At 47.7% G+C, this 27,089-nt stretch overlaps 2 protein-coding genes across 9 annotated transcripts in view; one reads left to right on the top strand and one right to left on the bottom strand.

The window, feature by feature from the left end:
• DEPDC5 (DEP domain containing 5, GATOR1 subcomplex subunit) overlaps positions 1-2,249 on the bottom strand; it is a 52,357-nt gene extending 50,108 nt beyond the window's left edge. For 4 of the 6 annotated variants that reach the window (XM_028710047.2, XM_077920044.1, XM_077920043.1 and 1 more), the window contains exons 1-3: positions 2,068-2,156; positions 1,295-1,412; positions 1,030-1,117 (exon numbers count right to left, since the gene is read on the bottom strand). In XM_028710047.2, coding sequence (XP_028565880.2) covers positions 1,030-1,117; positions 1,295-1,352 — 146 coding nt within the window. In that variant the 5' untranslated portion in view covers positions 1,353-1,412; positions 2,068-2,156. Of the gene's footprint in view, positions 1-1,029; positions 1,118-1,294; positions 1,413-2,067 lie in introns of all 6 variants that reach the window. The other 2 variants (XM_028710046.2, XM_028710048.2) reach the window with 2 other exon arrangements.
• Positions 2,247-27,086, top strand: PRR14L (proline rich 14 like). Of its 3 annotated transcripts, none has more exons than XM_028710041.2 (9): positions 2,247-2,381; positions 4,432-4,953; positions 7,158-7,239; positions 9,623-15,236; positions 19,297-19,365; positions 20,529-20,691; positions 22,423-22,529; positions 22,975-23,046; positions 23,735-27,086. In XM_028710041.2, the coding sequence occupies exons 1-9, from the start codon at positions 2,262-2,264 to the stop codon at positions 24,009-24,011; spliced, it is 7,026 nt and encodes a 2,341-aa protein (XP_028565874.2). In that variant the 5' UTR covers positions 2,247-2,261; the 3' UTR covers positions 24,012-27,086. The 3 variants fall into 3 exon arrangements, with proteins under 3 accessions (XP_028565874.2, XP_028565873.2, XP_028565878.2); XM_028710040.2 differs by having other exon boundaries at positions 7,155-7,239; XM_028710045.2 differs by lacking the exon at positions 2,247-2,381 and adding an exon at positions 2,468-2,861 and having other exon boundaries at positions 7,155-7,239.
• The last annotated feature ends 3 nt before the right edge of the window (positions 27,087-27,089 follow it).

Raw genomic sequence — 27,089 nt, 5'->3', positions numbered from 1 at the left:
TCTTGTGTCTCCATAGGCCTGGTAACCTCCCGGATTAGAAGTGGGACATTCTTCTATTGCACAGGGTTAGGGCAGCAGTCAAAGGCCTGTCCCTCCCAGGGAAAACAACAACCAGCCTCCATGAACCTCCACCCAAGCAAGACCATGCTTTCAACGCTCTGTCCTTCGTGGTTTAGGAGATGTGGACAAGGTTCTTTATGAAGCCAGAACCTCTAGTGGTCAGGAGCTTAGAGGAACTGGTGCACGATGTCTTCTACGCACTTACAAAGTACACCATATCTTTTAAAAATATAAAATAACTTTATGTATTACTTTCTATACAAAGGCATCAAGACAACTTACACAGTAAACAAATATTAAAAACATACAACAATAGCAGCTAAAAGTGGTCACACAAAACAACCCCCCTCCAAGTACACGTTTCCCATTGAGCTAGCAAGAGACATATATCAACATTCAAATACTTCACTGTAGAGTGAAAGACATGACCAAGAGGTGGAAAGACGTTAAGACTAATTCTAACATGTATTGTCCACCTGAATGTGTCCTAGTAGTCTTGGAGTAATAGCTAACATACCATCCTGCCCAATGGAGTTGGAGCTTCTTACCTCAATGCCAAACACAGCAGGGTAACAGCCAGCATCTGTAACCAACTAAATACAGTAGCGCCTAGGGTTACGTAACCCTCTGGTTACGTAAACTTCACGTTACGAAAGCGGCAAACCCAGAAGTATCAGACCAGGTATCGCCACGCGCATGCACAGAACAGTGATCCTCAGGTTGTGAAAACCTCGGGATCCGGCCAGCCCTCTGAAACAGATCCCGTTCACAACTGGAGGTACCACTGTACACACACACATATGCGGTACTCCTTCACAAATGTCAACTTTAGTTTTGTCAAGCTAGAGGCCTTCATCAAACCTACCTCAAAGCTGCCAATCATTTGGCGGAGTCTGCAAAGATGGCCCCTTTTCCTGCATCATGCCCCCAAATTGCTGCATGCAAAAGCCCAAATACAAAAAGATTCACCTGTATTCATCATTAGGGTGTGCAATTTCCACAATGTCTCCCAGCTTGATCTGAAGAAATACTTTGGGGTTCACCACAAGCTCATCGTCTGAAAAGGGGAAGAAATTAGGGAGGTGGGGTTATAAATCTGTAAGGCTGTTTTACTATTTAGAAGTTCCTGCAGCATTTCCAGATTGCGGAGAAGTTATTTCAATAGAGATTAGTCTATTGCATTTTTTACACAAAGAGCCCTGAGGGAATTTCCACCACCTCCATGGCTACTGACCGCTGCTTCCAAAGCCTTTCTTGTGGATGACGAGCTTGTAGACCTTGCTGGTCTTCATCCTGAATTCTTGTTCTTCCCAGTTATTAGACACCAGGCATTTTTACAAGGTCTTGCATTTCTGCAAAATAAGCAAGCAAAGCATTGAAAACCACTTGCCTTCCATTCTACATTTCAAGGAAAACAACCCCACAGCCCAGCTTCAAAATAAGGCCATCGTCACATTTTGTACCAGCAAATTTCACAAAGTAAGTTATGCACTGTGGCAACGCAGGAACTGTACTCTGCACCAACTCAGGGGCACTTTCACCTCTACCCCAGAGAAAGAAATGGGGTGTTGTGCAAACTACTGGAGTGGCAGTTTCATCTATATACCCCCTTCAGATTTCATGTAGTGGTGGGTGTTTTTGTTGTTTTGTTTTTGGGTGAGAATCCCTTTTGTGAGGGCCACCCTACTTTTTTTAAAAAAAATCTAACAGAAATTCAGCATATGAGATAATATTTCCTGGCGTACTAGTTTGTTACTTGCAGGGAATCTGCCATTTATCATCTATTTATTGTTGCATTTATATCCCACCCTTTTGCTCCGAGGAGCTCGTGGCTCTCCCCGTCCTCACGTAATGTGCACAACAACCATGCGAGACCCATTAAGACTACATTTCTGGCCGTCCCCCGTGGTCCGGAATAGTACAGTCCACTCAGCCTCCAACCCAATGGCGAAAGAAGGAGGGCGAGCGCATTCAGCCCCCAAAAGGGGGGGGGGAGAGGTAGATTACCTCATGCCTACCCGCGACCGACCGTGCTCTTGGGCTGAGGGGAACCGACGCCTCTCGTGCTACACTTACCCACCGCACCGGGAGAGGGGGGCGTGGCGGACCCGCTCCCCGCACGAAGCGCACGCGCCCGGGCTCCCTTTTTGATTTCCTCATCCGGGAGCCTCGCGCGCGCTTTTCCGCCCGACTCCCTCTCTATGGTGGCGCAGGTTGGTTTCCCGGATGAGGAAGCGGCGCGGCCCATAGAGACGCAGGGGAGAGAGCGGCGCGATGACGGAGGGAGCGGAGACGGCTGCGGCCTGCGGAGCAGCGCTCAGGTGAAGAAGGGGGGGGGAGACGCCGGGGCGGAGCCCCCCCCACCCGAGGGGGCGAGGGCGAGTGGAAGCCCCGGAAGAGTAATATGGAGGGGGGGGAGTTAGGAGGCGCCCCCAATACCCCGCCTTCGCTCCAGCTCGAGGCGAGGGGGGGGCTTAATTAGTTAATTAGCTAAAAAGACTTTTGGGGTCTTCCCCCACTCAGGCTCCTCCTGTGGAGAATGTTTTGTTTCTTTTTTTTATGATGTAATTTATTTATATTTATGTTTTTAAATGTATAGTAGGTCGCTAGTAAACCCTTGGGTAATAAGTGACTGAATATTGTGATGAGGATGAGGATCCTCTGAGGGTCCCATCCTGAACTCGCCCACCGAAAGTGCTTTGGCGAGCCTCCCAGGGAAAGGGAGCTTTTTCCGGGCAGCTTTCTGGGCCTTGGCGTGGGCCCCCAGGCGGAGGAGGGCTTAGTCAGCTAAGGGCAACCAGGTAGAAAATCCGACAAGGCTTTTGCACCGCTGGTAGTTGCGGAGAAGAGATTTCAGCAGGATTATACCAAGCTGCTTTCTGCAGAGGCAGAGCATTGGTCCGTTTACCTCATTATTGTTGGCACGGACTGGCAGCAGTGGCTCTCCGGGGTTTCTTCATAGCTGTTAACTTTTCCCTTTCCTTGGGAGGAATCCTATTCGGAATAAGGGAATTTCCCTTTAAAAAAGGGAAACGTTGACAGTTATGTGGTTTCTTGGGATGGGTAGGAGGTCTCTTGAAGCCCAGACCGGAGGTGCTGTTGGGGATTAAAGCTGAGAACTTTCGTTTGCCGAATAGATGCTCTGCCATGGAACTTATGGGTGCGTACACAAACATATATTCTTGTCCTCATAGTTCTGAATGATGGGCTGAATTTGAAAGGAACATAGGAAGCTGAGTTATACAAAGTCAGAGCCTTGGTCTGTCTAGCTTAGTATTGTTGACACTGGCTGGTGGCTGTGCAAGGTTTCAGGTGGGGGCGTTTTGTACCTGCCAGGGATAAGGACATAAGAAGATGGTGATGGATTGGGAGAAAGGATTGGTCCCTCCTCCTGTTTTTACAGTTAACAACTAGATGCCCCAAAGGAAATCCAGCAAGCAGGACCCAAACACAAGAGCCCTCCCATCCTATGGTTTCCAGTAACTAGCATTCAGAAGCATTTTGGCCTCTTACCATGGATATGGAATAGATTCATTATGGCCTTTATGGCTCTACTATTGTGCCTTCATGAAGGTGGTTCAGGTCCATCACCTCTTGAGCCTCCCCCAATCTTGAAGTGAGTAGGGAATCCTGAGTGCCTTAGAACTCCAGAGAGCTTTGGATGAGAACCCTAACATTTCCACCCCAAATCCTTCTCTTTCTACTCCTCCTCCTCTAGTAGATAAAATTCCCCAAGCTGGGTGAAGTGAGGTGGGAATTTCAGGAGGGAATGTGAGGAAGGAGCTGCTTCTAGAGGAGGGGATCAGCAATTGGGGCACAGAAGGCAAGGTGGAGACAGGGGTGAGAACTTTGTGCCATAATGAAGGCCTTGATCATTAGCAGCCTGGAAAAACAGACGTTGGAAGAAGGCATGGTAGGGTGGTGGTGGTGGTTCGCCTTGCCTTGCCTTGCCTGAATGAAAGAGGATAGTGAAAAGTTTTTCTTCCTCTCTCATAACACTTGAACTTGTGGACATGAAGCTGAATGTAGGATGATTCAGGACAGGTAAAAGAAGCACATATTTGAACTATAAAACTTGTTCCCAAAGGAGGCAGTGATGGATACCACCAACCTAGATGGCTTTAAAAGAGGGTTAGACAAATGGCTACTAGCTGTGATGGCTATGCTCTTCCTCCATAGTCAAAGGCAGCGATTCTTCTGCATACCAGTTGCTGGAAACCACAAGATGGGAGAGTGCTCTTGTGCTTGGGTCTTGCTTGTGGGTTTCCCACAGGTATCTGGTTAGCCACTGTGAGAGCTAGATGGGTGGTTGGCCTGATCCAGGGGGCTCTTCTAATATTTCTGCTCACTTGTCTTTTTCCGTTGTGAAAGGTGGCTGGTCCAACTGTCCTGATGCTCACTGCCGGTGTGGAGTCCCTGGAAAAAAGCCATTTTGACCTTCTCAGCTCCTCCATGTCCGCTGTGGTGCAAGAACTCTACACGAGTCTGCCAGTCACCCTCCCCACTGACCTTGCAGCTCTGTCGGATCCCACCATTGTACTTGATGCTAAACCTGAAGCATCAGCCTTTGTGCTGTCATGTAGCAGTTTGCCATCCAAGCCCCACCGGACTCATGGGTTGAAAACCTGTTCTCAGGACTCTGCTGAAAGGCTGGATTGCACAGGCAAAGCCTCTTGCCCTGGGCTGATGGATCTGCTTCCTCAAGAGCCTGCAGAAGCCAGAGATCTGGCTGAGGATGATGATACCCCAAAAAAGGATGTGATGGAGTTGGACCCTTGTTACCAACATTCAAGGGAAGACACGGGAGGGACAAAGGAATTGGGGAGTGTTGCTGAGGAGGAAGACCTTGCACAGTCTTATCTAGCCTCAAAGGAAATCTGTTGCTTAAGAGAGGTAAGAATCAGGGCCATTTGGTGTTGGTTTGAAGACCGTAATAAATTTGTTAGCCTCTATTACACCTCTATTTCGCAAGAGATTAACATGACACTTCTCTGGAAAAGATTTTGGGATCTGCCCGTTGTGTCGGTGTTAGAAGAGAACCGTTACATAGCAATTGTGATAAATCGGCCCCCAACAAGATACAGAGGATTTAAAATTGAACGGTTCCAAATACTGGAGATGTTGTATAGGCTGATACCAGATTAAGAATTGCTGCATGTAATTAATCAAATGTTGACTATGCAATCCTATACCTGTCAGAATAACCCACCTCTGCCCACTTGAGTTCAATGGGAATAACTCCTAGGTCAGTGGGTGTAGTTAGTGAGGATTGCAGCCTGTGTGAATTACTGGGTGTCCTCTTCCATTAAATCATGAAGTTATATTGCTTGCCACTATTAATGGAATGTCTTGAAATATAAAATCTACAGATAGTGGAGAACTGTGTTTTGTTATGATTCATTGTTGTATAAAACAGCACATTCTCATTCCCATTTTCCTTTCAGAATTCTTGTTTCTTTGTACTAGCCTTGTGAACTAGCCTTGCTCATATGTCTGTTTAAAATTCATAACAAGTTACCGTATTTTTCGCCCTATAGGACGCACCGTCCCATAAGGCGCACCTAGTTTTTTGGGGGGGAAATAAAGGGGGGGAATTATTTTTCCCCCAGGCGTGGGGCTGGGGCGGGGGAAGCCCAGAACATGCAACTCTCCGCAAGCAGTGGGAGCGCCTTGCGGAGAGCTGTGTGAAGTTTGGGCGCGCTGAGCTCAGCGCGCCCAGCCTTCGGCATGCAGGCAACTCTCCGCAAGCCGCGGGAGCCCAGCGCAGGGCTCCCGCGCCTTGCAGGGAGCTGCGTGAAGTCTGGAGAGACTTCATGAAGTCTGAGTGAAGTCTGGAGAGGCTTTTTCAGCGAAAGCCTGCATTCGCCCCATAGGATGCACACACATTTTCCCTTCATTTTTGGAGGGGGGAAAGTGCGTCCTATGGGGCGAAAAATACGGTACTTTTTAAAATATTGTAAGGTATGAAGCTAGTGTTATACTTCATCTGAGGACCACTCTGCATGTTAAATGGGAACTGGCTTCTTAAAAACAAATTAAATTAGCTCAAATGCAGTAGACCTGTCAAGGAAACAACAGCTTAGAGAACAGAAGGGTTTAGATGAGGGAATTGTTGTATCTTGTCCCCGTGCAAACATACTGCTCTGAAGGAAATGGCACCTCCTTCTTGGAATCTATTTGGTGGTGGTGTGGTATTTAAATTTTCCATTGCGATGGATATTTTAATTCTATGTTTTATAAATATAGGAACCTGCCTTATAATAAATGCATCTGGTTCAGTATTGTCTACACCAGGCATGTCCAAAGTCCGTTTCGGGGGCCCAATGTGGCTTGCCCATCGGTTTAATCCGGCCCCTGTGGCAGTTTATTTCCAAGGCTAAAATCCTAAAAAAGCTAAACAACTGCAATCCAATAAAAACCTCAACAACTGCAATCCTAAAAAAGGTCAACAACTTTGGTCGGCCCTCATGTATGTTTACTTCATCAAATCTGGCCCTCTTTGGAAAAAGTTTGGACACCCCTAGTCTACACTGACTGGCAGCAGGTCTCCAGTGTTTCAGGCAGGGAATGTTTTTAGCCCTACCTTGAGGTGCTGAAGGCTGAACCGGGGACCTTCTGCATGCAAAGCAATTGCTCTACCACTCAGTCACAGGCCTTCCTTCAAAACAGCAGGCAGCTGTTTGGGTCTGTATGCACACTGGGAGGAAATAATTCATTGAGTTCTTTGTTATTGTCAAAACATCCAAGCGGTGAGCGTAAACATTGGTGCCAATATTTCGTAAAAATCAGAAACTAAAAATCCGTAATACGATTATTAGTAGAATAAAGCAGGGCTATCCATGGCAGGTTGGTTTTGACACCTTGCTCCTGTGTGAGTCGCCAGCGGATTGGTAGCACAAAATAAGCGTGGAGAAAGAGAATCTTTTTAGAAACAATCTAGCACATTTAATGAAGAATATCCAGAGACAGATTCTCTCCACAGACTTAACACCTGCACTGCTTGGGGAAGGTTTGGGGAAGTAATAATTAATCCCTTCTGTCTCTGCTGCTGCTGCTGCTTTGATGGCTGGCATTGTGTGTTTTTTTTGTTTCAGAAGGAACCTTGGCTAACCCACATGGGAAGAGGATTTCTTCCAAGCCCTTCCAATGTTGAAGCAGCAGGCTTGCAGAAGAACCCAGGTACGCAGAAATATGTTTGGCCAAGCTGCTTCTCCCTGCCTGGATAGTCCATTTGGGATTGAATCAGTTCGAATATCAATAAATAATAATAATAAATAATAAATAAATAAATAATAATAAATAATAATAAATAATAAAATAGTGTGAGCCCAGGAATGTCTGCTTTAAAAGATGGGTTTTTAGGAAGTGTTTACAGCTTGCCACGGTTTTTGCCTCGCAAACAGAGCATGAGAGGATGTTTGACCATTGGCCACGTTGACCGGGGCAGAGAGTGCTTCTTTATGGTCACCTACGGCATACCTGGGTATGGTTTTCCATCTCCCTGACAAGGAAAGCAGTGTATTCCAATGCTTTTCAGAAATACCGTATTTTTCGCCCCATAGGACGCACCGGCCCATAGGACGCACCAAGTTTTTTGGGGGGGAAATAAAGGGGAAAAAAATATTTTCCCCCCAGGCGCTTGTGGGGCCGGCAGCGGGGAGAAGCGCTCTTCTCCCTGCCGCCAGCCTTCATACCAGGTCCGGGGACAGCGGGAAGACGCGCTGCGCATCCCCGCTGTCCCCGGAGCTTGCGGGGCCGGCAGCGGGGAGAAGCGCTCTTCTCCCGGCCGCCAGCCTTCAGACCACGTCCGGGGACAGCGGGAAGGCACGCTGCGCCTCCCCGCTGTCCCCCGAGCTTGCGGGGCTGGCGGCGGGGAGAAACACGCGTCTCCCCGCCGTCAGCCTCCAAACCACATCGGGAGACAGCAGGATGGCGGCGTTCCGCCTCCCCGCTGTCCCCCAACCTTGTGGGGCTGGCGCTGGGGCTCTCCTGAAGCCTGGAGAGCGAGAGGGGTCGGTGCGCACCGACCCCTCTCGCTTTCCAGGCTTCAGCGAACGCCTGCATTCGCCCCATAGGACACACACACATTTTCCCTTCATTTTTGGAGGGGGGAAAGTGCGTCCTATAGGGTGAAAAATACGGTACCATTCACCATCCAGGTCACCGTCTTAACCATCATTTTGTTTTACACAATAAAGTTGAGTAACTTGGCTTCTTTTTCCCTCCTGAGAGAAAGCTTCAATTTACCCATTGCTCTGGCTAAATGGAGAACTTCTGTGTTCAGAGCCAGTATAACTTTATTAATACCTGTTGAGGCCAAACAATGGAGGAGGGGCTCATAAATGTACCCGCTAGAGATTTCAGCTCCGTAACCCTTTTGTGGGGTCCCGCTTTGATTAATCTGCAAAAGGCAGGATCTGTTCTATGATGTTAACAGCAGGGGAGAGAGATTGGAGATGGTTTCACCCGTATCCTCGTCACAAACAAAGTGGTGCCTTCAGAATTCTAGAACCTCATCAGAGTTCTAGCCCTAACAGAGAGCCCCGTGGGCCAGCTGCAGCTGAGATGGCATTTGTCTCTACAAGGCCAGAGTAGTTGTGCTGTCAGGCTTTTGACTTTCGTTGTCAGAATTAACATGTGGGTACCTTGGAGTAAATTGGAGTGAATACTGTTGCTCAGGGAAAGGACTGAGCAGAGGAAAGGACCCTGCAGTCCTTTCTGTGTGAACCAGTTAGGCCAGGGTTAAGAAGTCAAGTAAATGGGTTGATCTGGTCTGGCTATTAGTTATTTGCGAGCTGGTTATTTGCTTCCTCTGCTATCTTGCTCTTGTTGCCTCTCAGGTCACCTGCTGAGTATTATTTACTTCTTAATTATTTATTTCATTTACATCCCACTTGATTTAAATCATTTTTTTTACAGAAACACTCATTCTTGCTGGTAATCATCTTAATATTTACCTCCAGAGGAAGGTTTCATTTTTGGAATAATAATAAATTTACAGAGTAGTTTTTACAGTTATATCAAAAATTATTGATTTGGTTATACTATTGGAAATACATAGGCAGATAATTATGAAATTATTGTGCAGTTTAATATGTTAACTGTTTATATTTGGACAACTTTTCTGCTGTACTTTATTAGAAGGAGAAAAATAATCATTTCCTTAATAACAATTTGAACAATTTATTTAACCAAACAATAACATTGTAGCATATGTATCCATGTTTGGTAACTGATGTGGTTAAACAATTTATTTTTTTAAAAAAACTTAGACTGAGTTTTAGCACACATGAAAAACGTCAAACAAATCCTTATTTCCTGATGAATAGCCTTTGGGCTATAATTTAACTTAAATAGAAAAATATCTTTAGACAGATCAAATTTAGATAAAAAAAATCTGATTTAAATGTAAAAAAGCCATTTTAAAAAAAAATCATTGATTTTTATCCACCCTGCTTACAGCTAAGTTTGCTTATAACCTTATTCTTCCAGTACTAAAGAAATGGATGAATAAGGCATGTAGCACATTAACTCCTCCCCTACCCGTTTCTCTTTTGTGCAGAAGAAAGCCAAGCAAATGTGCAGGTGACCCCTGAAAATCTGTCAAACCTCCTGCAAGAAGCACAAGGTATGAAGGCGAAGGGGACTGATGGGCTGTTTAGTCATGCAGGCGAGCGCAGTGCCAGAGAGGTTGCAGGTGTCCCACCTGAGAGCAGTGAGTCCTCAGAGGTAGACACAGTCATGGCCAAAGTTGAGGTTTCAGGAAGCAACACTTTAGTCTCTCTAGATCCTGTGAGCGCCAAGAATGATGCTTCAGCAAGAGAGCTGCTGCAGGAAGATGAAGAAGTGGAGGAGAATTGTCAAGCTCTGATCTCCCACGTTGCTTTGTCAGCAACGAAGTGTATCCTTCCTAGCTCAGGAGCTGCGGGAGAAAAGTCCCTCAATCGAGATGTGGAAGCGAACCCAATCCTTGACAGTGATCCAGCTTCAATGCAGGATAAGACAAACGTGCCTAATGACAGTAGCTCTTCTCCAGTTTTGCAAAGTGGGACTACCATCGCTGCTCAGCTGTCAAACTCAGCCCCTGAAGCTTCAGCACATCACTTGGAAGGCAATTTGGAGCTTGGAAACATACTCTGGGAAGAGAACATGGATGCTTTTGAAATTGTCTGTGAAATGCAGGAGGAAGACTTGAGGAGCTGCAAAAAAATTGAGCTGCTGGAAGAATGGGCCTCTGAGCCGGATACGGATGAAACTTTGTCCCCAGCGTGCAGCAGTGAAGAGATGTCCAGCGAAAGCAACCAAGAACAGGAGGTGGATGCTCAAAGTATGGACCACTCTTACAGTTTGACCTGTGAGGGAGCTGTTGAAATCCAGAAAGGGGATGCTGTTCAATGCTACTGGAAAGACATTCAAGAAAATTATCAGCTACAGGAAAACAGCTTTGCAGAATCATCTTCAGTGGCCAAAAACATGTTTCCCTCTTCACCTGCTCATCCAGAAGATGACTTAAGACTGGCCTCTATAGAGGTTGACAGCATCCAAAAGGATAAGCATCATCAATGTGCTTCTAGTGACATAAGCATGGCTGTTGGGGGAGAAGAAAACAGGTCTCTCATGGCGGAAGTGGGAAACGTTGGGTGCATTCAGAACAGCTGCAGCACAAGCAATGATTCAAATCCCACCAGTCGTGACTCTTTGGATTGTGGCTCCAGATTAGGTGAACATGTACCACAGATGGGATCCCACAGTGGTCCAAAGACAGAAATCCGAAAGAGTCCTTCAGCTACACACCTGTGTGCTACCACAATAGCAGATGTTGACTCAGAAGAAAAACCCTCAACAGCTCAACTCTGTGACAATTACTCCTCTGCCCAGCAAACCGAGAGGAATTTAAATTGCAGCAGGTTACTAGACAGCTTGCCCAGAGAAGAATTCCCTGCAGAGCTGAAGCTGCAGAGCGCCAGCTTCGTACTTCACACCAAGAAAGAGTCACCTTCGCCAAGTCAGAATGCTGGGAGTTGTATTACAACAAGGGAAGCATCCGCGAAAAGCACAGGCCTTATGCTGAAGGATACAGAGCAGATGCCAGCTGATCAGGAAATGGCGCAAATCGAAGCATATAGTCCTGGGAACCCATGCATGAAGGACCTGTCTTCTGCCATTGAGACTTGCTGCGCCTCGTTGGGAGGTATCTGCTTAGCTGCTAATGATGATGTTGACAACAACAGTGTTCTCAAAAGCAGAAGTGAAGAATCTGATGGGCTGAAAGCAAGTCACTCTTCTGCATCTGCCGGGGAAGGTGTCCCTCCCGAGAAGCCTGGCAGTGTTGTTAAGGCAGGGGACCATCATCCCTGTGATGACTCAGATGATGCTGGAAGAATCCGGGATGCAGCTTGTCCTGAAGCTTCAGAAGTGGCAGATGTGGCAGCTGGAAATCAGAGGTCTGACGGCAACGATACTTCTGTGAAATCACACATTGCGCTGGAAGTTGACGCCGGTGTTTTCCCTGCAGATTCAAACCCAGAATTAGGTAAAGCTTCGCTGGTGGCTGAATCTGATGGAACGGGAGCAGCTGAAAGTGTAAAAACATGTGGAGAGAGTTGGAGAAACAGAATAGATGAGAAAGTGGCAGATTACAGAGATTTTGGCAAAACGAACTGCCTTGCACTTGGCAAACTTGTAAAAGACAAAGGTGAGGGGAAACAAAGGCAGCATCAAGCCCATCACTCCTCTTCCTCCTTTGCACCTGAATGCTCCAGTATGAAGACTGCCATGCACTCCAGCTTCCCCGGTCACACAGAGCAGCAGCCTGATTTTTTGCCCTTGGAGGATTTATGTGCTGAAAATCCAGGTCAGCCAGGGAAAACAATCTGTCAGACAAAAGTCCAGCCCTTTCCACATCAGAATCCTCCTTTTAATAGACTGGTTTTGTTGAATCAGAAAAATGAATCCCCAGAAAAGGATGTTTCAGAATGCCAGCAGCCTCCCTTGATGTCCTCAGAGAAGCAAAAGGTGGATCACGCTCTGCAGGCTGTGACCTCAAGTGAAGACACTGAAAAATCTGTTGACTGTAATCGGAACAACTCTCTGTGCTGGGAGAGGGGCCACGGCAAAACTCCAGTTCCATTGCTTTTAATAGGAGAAAAGAGTATTCAAGAAACATTTCAGCAAACTACATTAGGCAGTTGCTCATCTGTTAAAATGCTGTCAGAATCTCTTGGCAATCCATTGAAAGAAGAGTCCATAGAACTGAAAAGTGTCGACTCGCATTCAGAATGTTGTTCTGAACTTCTGAGGTCAATAGGGTTTGTTAATGATCAGGCTTCTCAAGCAACAACTGATGAATCTGCCTCTGGGGCAGTCGGCAGGAGTCCTTCCGAGGTACTAGATGAAAAAGCATTCTTACAGTGTAGTAGTGGGACTGCCTCATCTCCTAGTCAAATGTTTTTCCAGCGAAACTCTGCAAACTGTCAGAAAAGTATGGAGGGAGTGTGTTCAAAGCCGCTGGAGAACAAAGAAGTGCCTACTTTGGCAAGTATATGTTTCGGAGTGCAGCTCGCTCAGAATCCAGCCATCTGCTTGTCTCAGAAAGATGATCCATGGACATCTCCATCTTTTCCTCCATGTAGTCGCTGTTGTCCTTTTCCCAAAGAACACCCTGGAGCAATCAGCTTCTCTCTCAGTAGACTCAGTTATCAACATGTTAACCTGTTAAATTCAGAGAATGAACAGGCAAGCTCTTCTGTTAAAGAAAATACACCCAGAGATTCTCCTCTAGATAGCAAGGAAACGTCCGTTTGTGCAGTAGGTACCAAGCGAAGAGCGGAAGTAGTAAAAGACATATCAATTATTTCTGATAGCCCTAACCCCTCAAAAAAGATGAAACAGTCTTTGGAAGGTAACCAGAGAGCACTCAATCTGTCCACTGAGAAAACGGAGGTAACAGTTTACCCTCTAGGCATTAAAGATTCTTCTAGAGCTCTCTTGCAAGGCTTGAGGTTTTCTGCAGGGCGAGAAGAAATTGTGTTTCCATTCAAGATTGAAATACACACACAGCCTTCTTTTGTCCCCCTACCTGAGCACATTTTGCAACTTGGCAGATTGCTGCACAAGCCCAAGTTTTGCAGAATCAGAGATCCTTCAAAGCCAACTGTTGTTGCTCGACAGCATTTAAAGAACGTGCACTATGCTTTGCAAAATAAATGCTTACTCTCCACAAGACTGTCTCCGGAAATCTTTTGCAGCAGCATCCTGCCTTGTCCTTCTTCAGGTGGTCATAATAATAATAATAATAATTTAGAAGCTTCCCCCAAATGCCTCAGCAGTCAAGGAAGAAGCTGGCAGGCTGCAGAGGTCACCCAGGAGCCAGCAGGAGACGGAAAGAAGCCATTGGAAGATAGCTTGGTCATTGAAATACCTGTTGAGAAGGCGAGAGATTCAGAATCAGGTGTTTGTCTGATGCTTACCCAGAAACCCTTGCAAGAGGAGCCTGAGGAAGTTCCAGCTCTGCCTGCTGCCTCCTGTGGTGCAGTTGTTCAAGACAGAAGAGCTAAAGTGAAGGTAAAATCCAGAAACCTCTTGAAACGGAGATTCTTCTGCCTTGCACCACCTTTAAGCAGTTCTTACCGTGAGATGGTGGTGAAGCCACATGCTTTTGCTTCAGGGAGCGGAGTTGAGGTCAGTGAGAATGGAAGTCCTGGCAGCACTTTCAGGGGGTGGAAAAGGCCAAAGAGAGCCAAGGACTTTGATGGCTTGGACTACCTAGAGGCCAAAAGCCAAAGCCTAGGGAGTTTCAGGAGCCAAAGCCGGCCATCAGCCACCAATGACAGTCCTGTCCTTGTAGTCTTTTGCATGTTGCCACAAGCCTTTCACTTTAGTTACGATGGAAGCAGGAGTTCCCTCAGATGCACACGCAGAATAAGATCACCTCTTCCATTCAGGAGGCAGCTGGGGAAAGCCTGGGTCAGGATTTCTAGGCCGGACCAGCTCAGAACAGCAAGAAAAAGTCACCTAATGGCAAGTTCTGTTTCCTTCAGGAATCCCTCTGCGATTGTTCTAAAGCCTGAGTGCCAGCTCACAGATTCTGTCTGTTTTGCCCCAAAGCTCACTGTTACAGGAAACAAAGGAGAAGGCACAGTCAGGGACCAAATGCCAAAGCAACAAGGCAGCCAAAGCAGCTTGCTGGACAGCCCCAGGCTTAGCAAACTTACCAAAGACCCGGCGCTCTTGAGGAAGCTGTCAGCGTTGGCTAACAAATTGCTGGCACTGCCGGGAAACCCTCAAAACCGCAACCAGCTCTTGGGCTCTACAGAGCTCCTCCCTGTCCCTGAAAAGTACAGCCACTTCAGACATAAGAAGCTCTTGGAAGTTTTCTCCTGCGTGGACTTGAAGCTCAACTCTCCATGGTTTAATGGCAGCAGCTGCAGCTTCAAGATGTTCACCTCTCAATCTTTGGCACTTTATCCTCTGGAGTTGACCAACCTGTTCTTTTTGGAACTGGGCAATAATAACTCCCCCCTGGCCTTCAGTGCCCCTGTTTTCCCTGTGACTTTCCATATAAAATTGGACTCCAGCCCAGCGAGGAACCTCCCGGGGCTGACAGCACAGCACAACGACCCTAGCAACAGCCACCGGTTGGCTCTGGGGGAGGCCCACGGCTTCCAGCCTTCCAAGTGGACCTTTTCTCTCCTCCTGCCTCAAAGCTGCCTTGGTGTCGCACCAGTCCAGAGAGATGCCTGGGTCCCTGCTGAATCGCACACCACCACACCGCTGGCCTCTCTCGGCGCGGCAGAGAGCTGGCGAAGCGAGGCCATCACGACTCAGCGGAGGAGGGCAGGCTGCTCCCCACTTGGCCTCCACACCGTCTTGGCCCTCTATTCCCCCGGCTGCTATCGGATCTGGACCAGAAGAAGGAGCCTCACCAGCCGCCTCCCAGCGGTCCAGAATCTGGCTGCACTTCAGCTCGCCCAGGGCTTGAAGGGGTTAAGACATTCCGCTTCTGCGTCAGCTGACCTCTTCTCTTCTTTGCCCTATTCGCTGGGTCGAGTTCTGTCCATATGGAGCCAGCACAGTCCTCCCCCCAACCGTCCCTCCGAATTCGCTCCTCTCCATTCCAAGCGCTGCAAGTGGCAGCCAGCCACTTCTGCCACCACCAGGCTGGGCTTCGGGAACAGGTAAAGCTCCCTCCCCCTTATTTCCGAGACTCCCATCTTGTGCAGCTGTGTGTGTGTATTCCTGCATTGCAGGGGGGTTCCACTAGAAGGCCCGTTGGGTCACTGTCAACTCTTAGGATTCTATGTATTTTTCTGTCTCTTGCAAAGGGAGGGGAGCGCAGCATTAGGAACTGCAGGAGGTTATGGGGGGGCTCACGTTCCACCTTGCATGTGTGTGTGCCTGCCGTTGGCGAGACCTGCTCACGCAAGATGCCTCCCCTGCAGAGCGCCATCTTGTCAGCTGGAGCGGAGCCAGGCTTGGTTGGTTTATTTGCTCCACTAACTCTCATTTTTCTCCCCTCCCGGCCACACACCCCACACCACGTGCCAGAATATATATTGCGGAAAGGTGAGAATCTGGTGGCAGAGCTCCCGGAGGTGTGAGGTAGGAGAGGTTTCAGAGTCCGGAACTACGGAGCACAGACTTTGGACTTCCATAATGGGTCCTGCAGGCCAGACTTTCCCAGCCTTCCAGCTGTCCCAGACTACAACTCCCGTCTCACCTGGGCTGGCTAAGGCTGATGAGAGTTGTAGTCTGAAGCAACTAGAGAGCACCAGGTAGGGAAAGAGGCTGGCCTAGGTTCAGAGTGTTTGCCCTTACTGAAAACAACCCACATGCGCCTCAGAGATAGAGCTTTGAGCAGGATAGCATGGGGGAGTTGTAAGTAAATGTTGCTCCAAGGGCATCACCAAAAGTCCGCAGGAAATGTTGACTACCTGAATTAAAAACAGAATTAAACAAAGGAAGTTGAAGTAGTATTCTCTCTTCAACTTGTGGCTTTTGTAATTCTAAGGCAGTGGGGTGTGATCTAAAATTATTAAGTTGGGTTTTTGTTCCACTCCTCTGAAAAAAATTAAATAATTCACTTCACCACCTCGCCCTTTAGGGGCTTACTCGCTGCATCTGTCTGTCAAGCAAAGGAAATACCTTGTAGGTTTGCTTAACAGAATGCCGATTCTGTGCTTTCAATGGCCAGAAATAAAAATGGATAAAGCAGTTGATTGCTATGCCTACTGGGAGGAAATAAACCTATGGCTCAGCTGTGAGACAATTTCAGTTACCTGTTGGTTTGCAAAAGAGGAACTTTAAGAACTAACCAAACTCTAAAAATAGGTATTTTCGCCTTCCTTGACCTGTTTTTAAAACGGGTTTAGCAGAACATGTGAAGAAGCTGTTTAATACCTAGTGGAACTCTCAAGCACAGCATTTTCTGATGTGATCTGCAGTGATTCTAAGGCAGCAGCCTCTGCCTTCTGGGAGCCTCCAACTCCCAGCACTGCTGTGCTGGCTGGGGCAGATGGGAGCTGCGGTCCAAGCATCTAGAAGGCACCAGGCTGGTGTAGGCTGCTGTAAGGTTTGGGAGATTATTAAAGTATATTTTAAAGTAGTCCTACATAAGAGCCAGGCTTCTGGGATGACATCCCGGTGTTTCTACATACAAAACAAGAGCTTTTGCCACCAAACTGTGTCCTTCCACAAATATTTAATCTCGTGTACTTGTCAAGATTTTGACAATGTTCAGCATATAGAAAGCAAGTTGGGAGGATCAACGTAAAAAAGTGAGTTTTATCTGTAACTCTCTTGCTATCAAATGAAAGGGCTTGTGTCATGTTCTGAAGGAATGCTGCCTGAGTTGATAAAATACAATTCTAACAAAATACAGAATCATTGTGAGGCCATCTTGAGAAATGTACCGCTTTGGAGGGACAGAGAGTGCTGGATTTAACTGTGTGTTGTCACTCCTCTGACTTCTCTACCTACCAAATTCTTGACCTTATGGTGGAGATTGTGGAGCAGTTTCCTGCACATCCTTTTGCTAAAAGCAAGGTACCGTGGGTTGCTCCCCCCCCTCCCTTTTCGGTGTCTTGGAAAGAGGCAGCCCCTTTTAAGACCGAGATCTGCTCTACTGCTTTATCTCACCCTCTGTGTACAAAGGAGGTTGGCAGAGGGAATTGCCCCACCCCGGCTGAACCCCACAGTGGTCAAGCCAAGGCTTAGAAGGAACACCCAGGCACTGAAGGCATTTGATCGCCTCCTGCGCTTCTCATGGCTATATCCGAGGGCAAGTCACACCAGAACCATTCATTTAAAAAACAACACTTCACCATGCAGTGAGGGTCTGTTTGGGGCAGGTCAGAGCGGAACAGAGCCTCTGTTAGTGAGGCTTCCTTCCCCTTTCCCCTAGCTCTGCAGTAATTAGTTCGGCTTTAAGGTTTATTAAATCCATATATTGCTTCCCAGGGACGCAGGTGGCGCTGTGGGTTAAACCACAGAGCTTAGGACTTGCCGATCAGAAGGTTGGCAGTTCAAATCCCCGTGACGGGGTGAGCTCCCGTTGCTCGGTCCCTGCTCCTGCCAACCTAGCAGTTCAAAAGCACGTCAAAGTGCAAGTAGATAAATAGGTACCGCTCCAGCGGGAAGGTAAACGGCGTTTCTGTGCGCTGCTCTGGTTCGCCAGAAGAGGCTTAATCATGCTGGCCACATGACCCGGAAGCTGTACGCCGGCTCCCTCGGCCAATAAAGCGAGATGAGCGCCGCAACCCCAGAGTCGGTCACGACTGGACCTAATGGTCAGGGGTCCCTTTACCTTACCTTTATATTGTTTCCCACTAAAATGTCCTGAAGCGGTTGGCATGCAAGTAATAAAATTGCACAACCATGTGGTTTTGTTTTTTAAAAAAGCCACCCCATTTTTAACAATGTAATATCACTGGATATGTCCAAATGCCAAGGAAAACGGAAACCTCTGTGCCTGGACAAGGTTGGTGCTTGGAGGGCCTCTTTGTGGGGAGCATTCCATAGACGCTGTGAGGGAATCTCTCTTAACGCATTGGGACCTCCCTGACCTTATTTCCAGGCTTGGAAAAGATGCTGGTGTGAGGCTCTGGTCTTTAATTTGTATGCTGCCTTCCTACGTTACTGAACTGAGGGTGGTTCTGCAACCTGTAGAAAAGACGAAACGTACAACTATTGTCACTGTGCCACAGTCTAAAATAATAACTTAAGGACAAATGGCAAAAAAATATTGGGAATCCATTTCACATGCGGTTTTGTTAACAAAATGTCAGCGAGTGGTAGGTGTGGATCAGCTGAGGTTTCCACCTTAGGACACGTCATTTATCCTCATCCAGTTCTACTGGCACATATTTAGCAGAGGCCAGTCTCAGCCTCTCTGGCCATCCTGCACACCAAGCATGGACTGCCTTGCAGGTGGGCTCAGAGTCCTGAAGGTGAAGCTCTGCTTGCGACTTCCCTTCTCCTGCACCCCAAACCTCCTCTGGATCCCCCGTGTACCCACAAAGGGCAATCCAAATGGATGCAGTATTTCAAAACTGCAAAAGTTCTCCTGCAGTTTCAAACCCTGTCCAGCTCTCCAGTATCTCCTTGGATGGCTTCTTAAGTCCATGTATGGTGGCTGCTCCATTCAAAGGCTTTCAGGACTGCTTTTTTTCAGGACTCCCTGCTTTTTCTCACTTTCTCCTGCTGTGGCTTTTCCAATTAAGTGCTCCAGTAAGATGAGGCGAGGGAATGAAAGGTCACAGCCTTGATTGGAAGCCTTAGATGCCCCTAGCGCTCAGCTTCCTTTGCAACTTCCTTCAGCCTTCCACAACCGGCTGCCTTCCAAGTGTTTTGGACTACAACCCACCAGCCTCTGCCAACAACAGCTCTGCCTACCGGGGCTGGTGGAAGTTGTAGGCTGGAGGGCACGAGGTTGAGGAAGGCTGATGTTCTGAACTTGCTCTTTTTTAAAAAGAGAAGTAACTTTGAAACCATCAGGAGCTTCTCTAAATGATTTCCAGCCTCTCAGGCTAAACTTAGCACCCTCCTGTTTCATATTTTCTTGGCTTCTGCCTCTTAGGCCGAAACCCTTCCTCCTAGTCAAGGGGTCTCCGAAACACGTGGCCCCAGGAAGCGCAGAGAGAGAGCCCAATGTTTTCTCCCCTCCTGCCTGGAATGTAACTTGTGCTGATTCATCTCTAACTTTTGCTTTTCTGTGGCTTTCTCTCCTATCTGAACCAGCTCTGCCATGTTGCCTCAGGTGCCTGACCAGTGTGTGGATGACCCCAGCACTGTTGCTGATGCTGTGAGGTAAGTGGGGGCATTCCCACCCCTCACCCCCCCCCCCATCACACAAAGGAGCCTTTGACTTGAGGATCTCCCCTTTCGAGGTCAATTTTACACCTTGCCTGAAACTGTGTCTGTCTCTGACTAGGGAGTCATTGCGGAAAATGCATCTGGATTCTTCCCTAGAAGTGTTGAGTGTTGGCGTGATGCAGGAGGACTCTTCCTATGTCCTTATGCCTGCCCAGCATTACTTTTTGCTACCCTGGCACCCTTGAGGTTGTTTTGTACTGCGGCTCCTAGCTGTGCAGGCAGGGCTGATGGGAGTTGTAGTCTAAAAAACCCTGGAGGAGGGCGCTCAGTGCATATATCACTGTTGCCTCTTCAATCCTTGGCCTCTGCTCTCCCAGCTGGCCCTCTTTTTCAAATATATTTATTGTTGGTATTTATATACCACCCAACTCTTTTGTTGCATATTTTAATCATGGATGTTTTATATTTTCATTGGGATTGTTTTATTGTGGTAGGTGTTCATGTTATAATGTTGTGCAATTGAGTTTATATTTCCGAAGCTGCTGAGAAGCCTATTTTAGTAAAGGTAAAGGGACCCCTGACCATTAGGTCCAGTCGTGGCTGTCTCTGGAGTTGCGGCACTCGTCTCGCTTTATTGGCCAAGGGAGCCGGCGTACAGCTTCCGGGTCATGTGGCCAGCATGACTAAGCTGCTTCTGGCAAACCAGAGCAGTGCACGGAAACACTGTTTACCTTCCCACCGGAGCGGTACCTATTTATCTACTTGCACTTTGATGTGCTTTTGAACGGCTAGGTTGGCAGGAACAGGGACCGAGCACCTGGAGCTCACCCCGTCACGGGGATTTGAACCGCCGACCTTCTGATCGGCAAGTCCTAGGCTCTGTGGTTTAACCCACAGCGCCACCCGCGCCCTTTAGTATTAAGCATTATATAAATTAAGTATAAACACACACACACACACCCCTTCTGCATGCAGAGCAGATGATCTACTGCTAAGCTACGGCCATGACCATGAACCCCAGCTAACCACTGGCTTTGGCCCTCTAACTTGTCCCACCAGAACCAATCTTGATGCTGTCTCCATCATCAATCCCTGGCCTTAATCAGCATTTTTGTTCTTCCCCCACACACTCACTGCCTCTTTTGTCCTCCTCCTAGGCTGGAACCTTCATTTTCTGCGTCATTACGTGCATCTTGCTCACTTCTGGAGCCAGCACCACCTCCTCTCGGAATTCCAGTGCCTGCATTTCCGGTCATTCCCTTGGACAAACTGGACGTTCCTGTCCCTGTGTTGCCCAAGACTGGTAGCCGGCTTGAAAAGGTGAGTGATGTCCTGAGGAAAGGCGGGTACACAAGTTGGTAGGAGGGTGAATGGTGCTTCCCATTGCTTGACGGGTGTTTATCTTGGTTTAAGATGTGTGTGGGTGAAAGCATGTTTATGTTGGGATACTGCCAGGGAGACAAAGTCCATCATGGCCCCACGTCTCCATTCGGAGGTCCATGGATCTCCCGTAGACACATAGTATCAGCAATTAGCGACACGAGCTCCAGAAAATAGCTTGCCACATTCCAGGGCTGGTGCACACTCTTATCAGCAGATAATGCACAGCGTAAGATGCACGCAGGAGAGCATATTTACAAGTTTATTCAGCGTTGGTCAGAACAAAGGAAAAACATGACCGCCTGCTTCAGCGTTCAGGCACAAAGAGAGAAAACGAAAGCAACAGAAAACATAAACATCCTGTGAACAGGAAATGCGCAGACTCTGTGACTCGCAAAAGCCTGCTCCCTTTTAAGGTGGAACGGAAATATCCCAACAGTTTAGTGGGGGGGGGGGCAGGGAATGGAAGCAAAAAATAATCTTCGATTTACCCTTGTGGGGAAAGAATGGGAGGCTCTAACAGACCACTCTACCTTTTAGCTCTGTTATCTCCTCACACCTGTCATAATATGGAGGTAGTGCTGATCTACTTTGTAGGGTTGTTTGTAAGAATTAATACCGTGGTACCTCTGGAATGGGACACGGGTGGCACTGTGGGTTAAACCACAGAGCCTAGGACTTGCTGATCAGAAGGTCGGCGGTTCGAATACCCGCGTTGGGGTGAGCTCCTGTTGCTCGGTCCCTGCTCCTGCCAACCTAGCAGTTCGAAAGCACGTCAAAGTGCAAGTAGATAAATAGGTACCGCTCCGGCAGGAAGGTAAATGGCGTTTCCGTGTGCTGCTCTGGTTCGCCAGAAGTGGCTTAGTCATGCTGGCCACATGAGCTGTACGCCGGCTCCCTCGGCCAGTAAAGCGAGATGAGCGCCACAACCCCAGAGTCGGCTACGACTGGACTTAACGGTCAGGGTCCCTTTACCTTTACCTCTGGATATGAACCGCTCTGGATACCAATGCTTCGGGCTACGCATGCAGCAAACCCGGAAGTAAAGGAACGGTTTCCACATGCACAGAAGTGGGCTGCCGCCGCCCACACCTGCACAAAAGAGCACGCCTCTGGATGCAAATGTTTCGGGGTAAGAACAGACCCCCGGAACGAATTAAAATTGTATCCAGAGGTACCACTGTATGCCACTTTTCAATGTGTGCAACAGCTTTCCCCAACCTGGTGCCCTCCAGATGTTTTGGGCTCCAGCTTCCATTGGCCCTGACCACCACACATCAGCCCCAGCATCATACGGTTGTGCTGTCTGGGGCTGATGGAAATTGTGGTCTGAAATATCTGGAGGGCACCAGGTTGGGAGAAGGCTGGTCTACGGTCTATAGGTGAGCCATTGTAAAGAGGGACTGTCAGCAGAGCAGTAGCTGCCACAGGGGGCCAGGTTTGGCAATGAGTCAGATTGCCCTCAGGCTGTGCATCTCAGAGGATATCTCTGGGCAAATTATGTGTGCGTCTCCTTTCTCTCCCCCTGCCCCAACCTCTCCTGTAATTTCTGTGAGGATAAAATGGGATAATCACCCCTGAGCCAGAGGCCAGCTTGGTGGAATGCCTCTCTTTGGAGCTTGTAGCATCTGAAGCCACGTTGTAATTGCATAATCCTCTTCTTTTCTCCAGGCTGAACTGGAGAAGAGGCCAAAGAAAGTATCTCAGATCCGGATTCGAAAGACTATCCCTAAACCAGATCCCAACCTCACCCCCATGGGACTTCCCCGACCGAAAAGGTAGGAATGTATGCTCTTGTTTAATTAATGTATGCTCTTGTTTAATTAATTAATTTTATAATGAATGATTTTAGAGTGTTGTTTATGCTGTACTTTTGTACTGTTTTATTGTTGTTAGCCGCCCTGAGCGGCTTTGGCTGGGGAGGGCGGGATATAAATAAAATTTATGATGATGATGATGATGATGATGATTATGCTCTGCTCCTGCTTTTGGGCTTCTCACATGGGCATCTGGTTAGCCCCTGAGAACAGCATGTCAGACTAGGTGGGCCACTTGGCCTGAACCCAGCAGGGCTCTTCTTGTGTGCTTAACCTGTATCCCAAATCTCTTAACGTTTTGGTGTGCCTCTTAAACTCCTTTTTTCTTCTTCTGACCAAACGCAGCAGTAACTAGATGTGATGGATTACAGCTGTTTCTGATGTATCTCGATTATCATTCTTCTAGATTGAAGAAGACAGAATTCAGTTTGGAAGAAATATACACCAACAAGAACTACAAATCTCCCCCTACAACCAGGTTGGTTTACATATACCAGTGGAAGAACTCACTCTCTGGACCCATCCTGGGATAGAATAGCAAGCCTCCATAGCTGAGTTCCAGGATGTTAATCTGCTGTACAAAGAGAATTCACAGAAAACTGAGTAGCTCTCATTTGTTCATGAGCTGTGTTGTTGGGGGTAGTCATAAAGTAGTGAGCTAATGAGAACGAGTTACATTGCCTTTTTGTGATGTGCAGAAGTGTATTCATTCCCACTTTCACTCTGAAAAATATATCTAAATATACACTGATATGAGGAAATACACTACAGATTTAGCTTCTGTTCAACCCCTTCCCAACCCCTCCTCCCTGCTGTAACTTTGATCTTTGGCTGCACTTTTAGAGCAAAGGGAGTAGCTTGGAAGATATTCTGCCTGGATATCTAGATGCCAGCAGGAAACCATCTGGGAAGTGTCCTAGCAACGGGATGATGGCGATTGGATTTCTAAAAAAGGGTTGGTTTGTGGTTAGAAACTCTTAAGGTACAGCTTAGCTCTGTGTGGCAGAGATATGAGGTTTTTAGAATCACAGATATCACAGGAGGTCACTGTTTAGTCATTCTAGTTGCCTTCTCTCTCAGAGCAGGGCTGTTCCTGACACTCCTGTGGTCCGTGAGATGTCATGCAGTTAGTGACATTCTAAGCTTACTCCTTTTGGCCTTCCCAGGTGTCTGGAGACCATCTTTGAGGAGCCAAAGGAGAAGAACGGGTCCTTGATCTCCGTCAGCCAGCAAAAGAGGAAGCGGATTTTGGAGTTCCAAGATTTCACCATTCCCCGGAAGAGGAGAGCACGCAGCCGAGTCAAAATGATGGGCGGTTCCACCCGGGCTCAGAAGGCCGCCTTGGGTGGAAGAGAACTAGACGTTCTCTTGATCCAGAAACTGACAGACCTGGAAAGCTTTTTTGCCAAGGAGGAAGAGCAGGAGCAAGCATCAGGCAGTTGAGGGTGGGCTGGCGGCTGGGAACGGCCCATGTCCTTTAGCGCTTCAGCGTGCCTGGAAAGGCACGTAATCAGTTTCCCCATATGAAACCACTCTGCTCCGATCCCCGGACGATCAGCTCTTGTTTACGGGCCTGTCTGGCATGGCCGTAGAGATAGTTCATTAAGCACTGGGGAAGAGAGCTTCTAATTTCCTTTTAACGCAGCCAGGTGGCTCTGTCATCCTCCTTGCAGCCTCACTGAAAATCATTGTTTTAACATCCTCTGGGGGAAATGGGTGGGGCAGATTAAAGGCTAATGCACCTTTCAAAGGCAACAGGATTTAAAGAACCCCCAAATGTATGTGTGCGTTGAGTTTTCGGCCACACTGCTCTTTTGTGCCCCCCACCCCTAGATGTCGTAGGCGGCTAGGAGGACCAAAAAGCTTGAGTAAAATGGGCAGCAGGGGGAAGAGCTTATTCACAAGCAGCACTTGCGAAGCAAGATTTCAACATTTTTTCCATCCTCTGTAACCAGTCAAGGATCCTCTGCTGCTCTCTTGATCGAAATTGTCTCAAGTCAGCCAGAGTCTCTCCTGGGAGATCCCACAACAACATAACAACTTGCACTTTTGTACTTTGTTTGCTGCATGTGGACCCGTTTTAAAGATGCGTGGTACGGACACTGTGGGTTGAGGTTCCCCTGGGAAATGGCTGTAATTGTTCATCCCACCCCCACCCCCCGAGATGAGGGATAGCAGGTAGCATGAGCTCAGCCCCGCTCTTTCCCTCCTCACTATGTTCCTTTTGCTGACTTGAACCTTTCGGTATTTTACACAACAGTGGATTTCAGCTGCAAAGTGCACCACATTTTGTTGGGTTATCTCCCCATCTCGGCATCGTCTCTTCTCCCTGCCTGCAAATGCTGTGACTCTTAGATTTTTAACTTGAAAAATTATAGGTTTGGGGCCAAGCATTGCCTAGCTCATCTAGTTGAACAATTTATTAATAACCAACTGGTCTGTATAGCCTGGTGAGTAATACAGTACTGGGTCCTGACAGGTGGAAGCTGGTGAGCGGCCAGTGACAATTGGTAGCCACACTCAGGAAAGCTTAGCCTCCCCCTGCCCAGTTGGGAAATTTCTGTGCTCTGGGATACTCTTCCCCTCCCCATTATTATTTGAGCATTTACCGTAGGGAACAGCAGCTGCTGTGTGTCTGCAGTGCCTATAATTTGGGCCAGATTTAATGGCTGAAATCCTCATAGCTCGCCTCCCTCTCATTTAAAATTTGCACTTTCTGTACCTCAAATGCCCCTTTGGGATACCTTCTTGTTACCTCCAGAATGAGCATTGCTCTGGCATCCAATCAAGATAGCAGGTGATGGTAACTTGGGCAAGCCCAGGGGTGAAATCTGTGCTGCCCTCGCTTCTCTGCCATCCCCACATCGGAGGAAGCAAGAAGCAGAAGGTGTCAGCCCAGTTGCCTGTGATAAAACCCTGGGCCTGTAAACTGGAGGGTGGGGGGCTGCCGCACATGTGCCTGAAGCAACCGTTGGATTCCTGCTGCATACTCATCTGTATGGGCAAGTGAAATAGTTTCCCCAATGTGATAAAGATGAGAAAACTGGGAATCGTTTTTTTGATGGTGCAACCTACCCCGAAGTGGCACCCTCTCCAGATGGTTTGGACTACAACTCCCAACAGCCCCAGTATCGTATGGCCATGCTGGCTGGGGCTGGTGGGAGTTGTAGTTCTGCCACTGTGGGGAAGGTTGGACTAGATATCGTAGCCAGTTCCATATGTGACTGACGTTATGTTTGCTACTGCATGCAAATCTGTGGACGCTCCTGGCTAGCAAATAATACTTTTATCATGGTAGGCGATCCCTGAACATCTCTAGTCTCGATATTTTGGATGTGTTGAATAGAATCATCGTTAGAAGTACATTTTAAAATACATTTTTTTGTCCCATAGTGGGATTCTATGACACAGCACACCAGGACAGATTGTGATGTGGGGATTTCCAATTCCGTTGTTGAGCTGATGTTCCATGAGTGCCAGGCAGGGTCAGTGCTCTGAACAGGAGTATGTCCTCCACTGTGAATTTTGAATTGTCTGTTGTTGGTGTCTTTTGTGTGGGTGTGGTTTTCTTTCCCGCTCCTGTTTTGTTTGCTTCCTCTTGAGAATGCATTTCTGTAAAGCTGCAACATGGGAATGCAAGGACTGTTCTTGCCTTTGTTTCGTTGCAGCTGACCAGAAAATGAGGCTGAATTTCCCTGTAATGTGGTGGGATATGTGGCAATCCCAACCATGGTTTGCATTGAAAGAGGCTTTCTTCCCTACCTGGGATTCTTTCTAAAGGCATCATTCTGTGTGGATGCAAGTTCCTCTAACCCCTGTTCTCATAGGACCCGTAGACGGATTGTGGCAGTAGTGTGGCTGGTGAACAGTGTCCTCTGGAGCTGCCCCTACCGCAAGAGAGAGGTTTGGAGGATAGGTTCCCGAGGAAGAACCTGCCTTCAGGCAAGGCCCTTTCCAAGCTGTCGACTGGAATTCTTTTCCTTTCTTAGTTTTCAGTACAATCATTGAAGAAATTCTACCCAGAGCACTTGAACGAAAATTCCCTGTCAGGAAAGAGCCAAGGCAGCCTATGGTGTAAGCTCTTTGGGACCCGGAACATCGTTTTGTAATAAAATAATGTGGCTTGTGAGGACTGTGTCTGCTTGAATGAAATCAGGAGTACATAAAAATGCAATCTCTCTGCAGCTGCCAGGAGGAAATAGGGCTTGCAAGGTAACATCGCCAGGGACAGAGCATGGGTCATCTCTGCCAGTGGTTAGATTTGACTGTCTCCTTGTCAGGCTTGTCTGGCTGACGTCCCCAGAGCTCTTTGATGAAGCTCCAACTGCTTTGTGGTTAGTGTTCAGAAATGGCGTCTTTAAGCCTTTTGCATTAATAAAAACTGAATGGAAACTTGCACATTTTTGTACCTGTCATGCCATTATTATGTGGTGTTTTTGTTTTTAATTCCAGTAGTCTTGAGTTTGAAATTTTGCTTTCTTCGTATGTTAAATTATGGAAATAAAAAAATTAACATTTCAT

Source organism: Podarcis muralis, chromosome 16 (assembly GCF_964188315.1).
Source record: "Podarcis muralis chromosome 16, rPodMur119.hap1.1, whole genome shotgun sequence".
NCBI classification, from domain to species: Eukaryota; Metazoa; Chordata; class Lepidosauria; order Squamata; family Lacertidae; genus Podarcis; species Podarcis muralis.
The sequence above is the reverse complement of the archived record's forward strand: the minus strand, read 5'-3'. Positions and strand labels throughout refer to the sequence as shown.

Coding starts and splice junctions, on each gene's coding strand:
- PRR14L (XM_028710040.2), top strand. CDS start 2,262: ATGGTGGCGCAGGTTGGTTTCCCGGATGAGGAAGCGGCGCGGCCCATA. Junction 19,366..20,528: donor ACTGTTGCTGATGCTGTGAG/GTAAGTGGGGGC, acceptor TCCTCCTCCTAG/GCTGGAACCTTCATTTTCTG. Junction 23,047..23,734: donor AAATCTCCCCCTACAACCAG/GTTGGTTTACAT, acceptor TGGCCTTCCCAG/GTGTCTGGAGACCATCTTTG.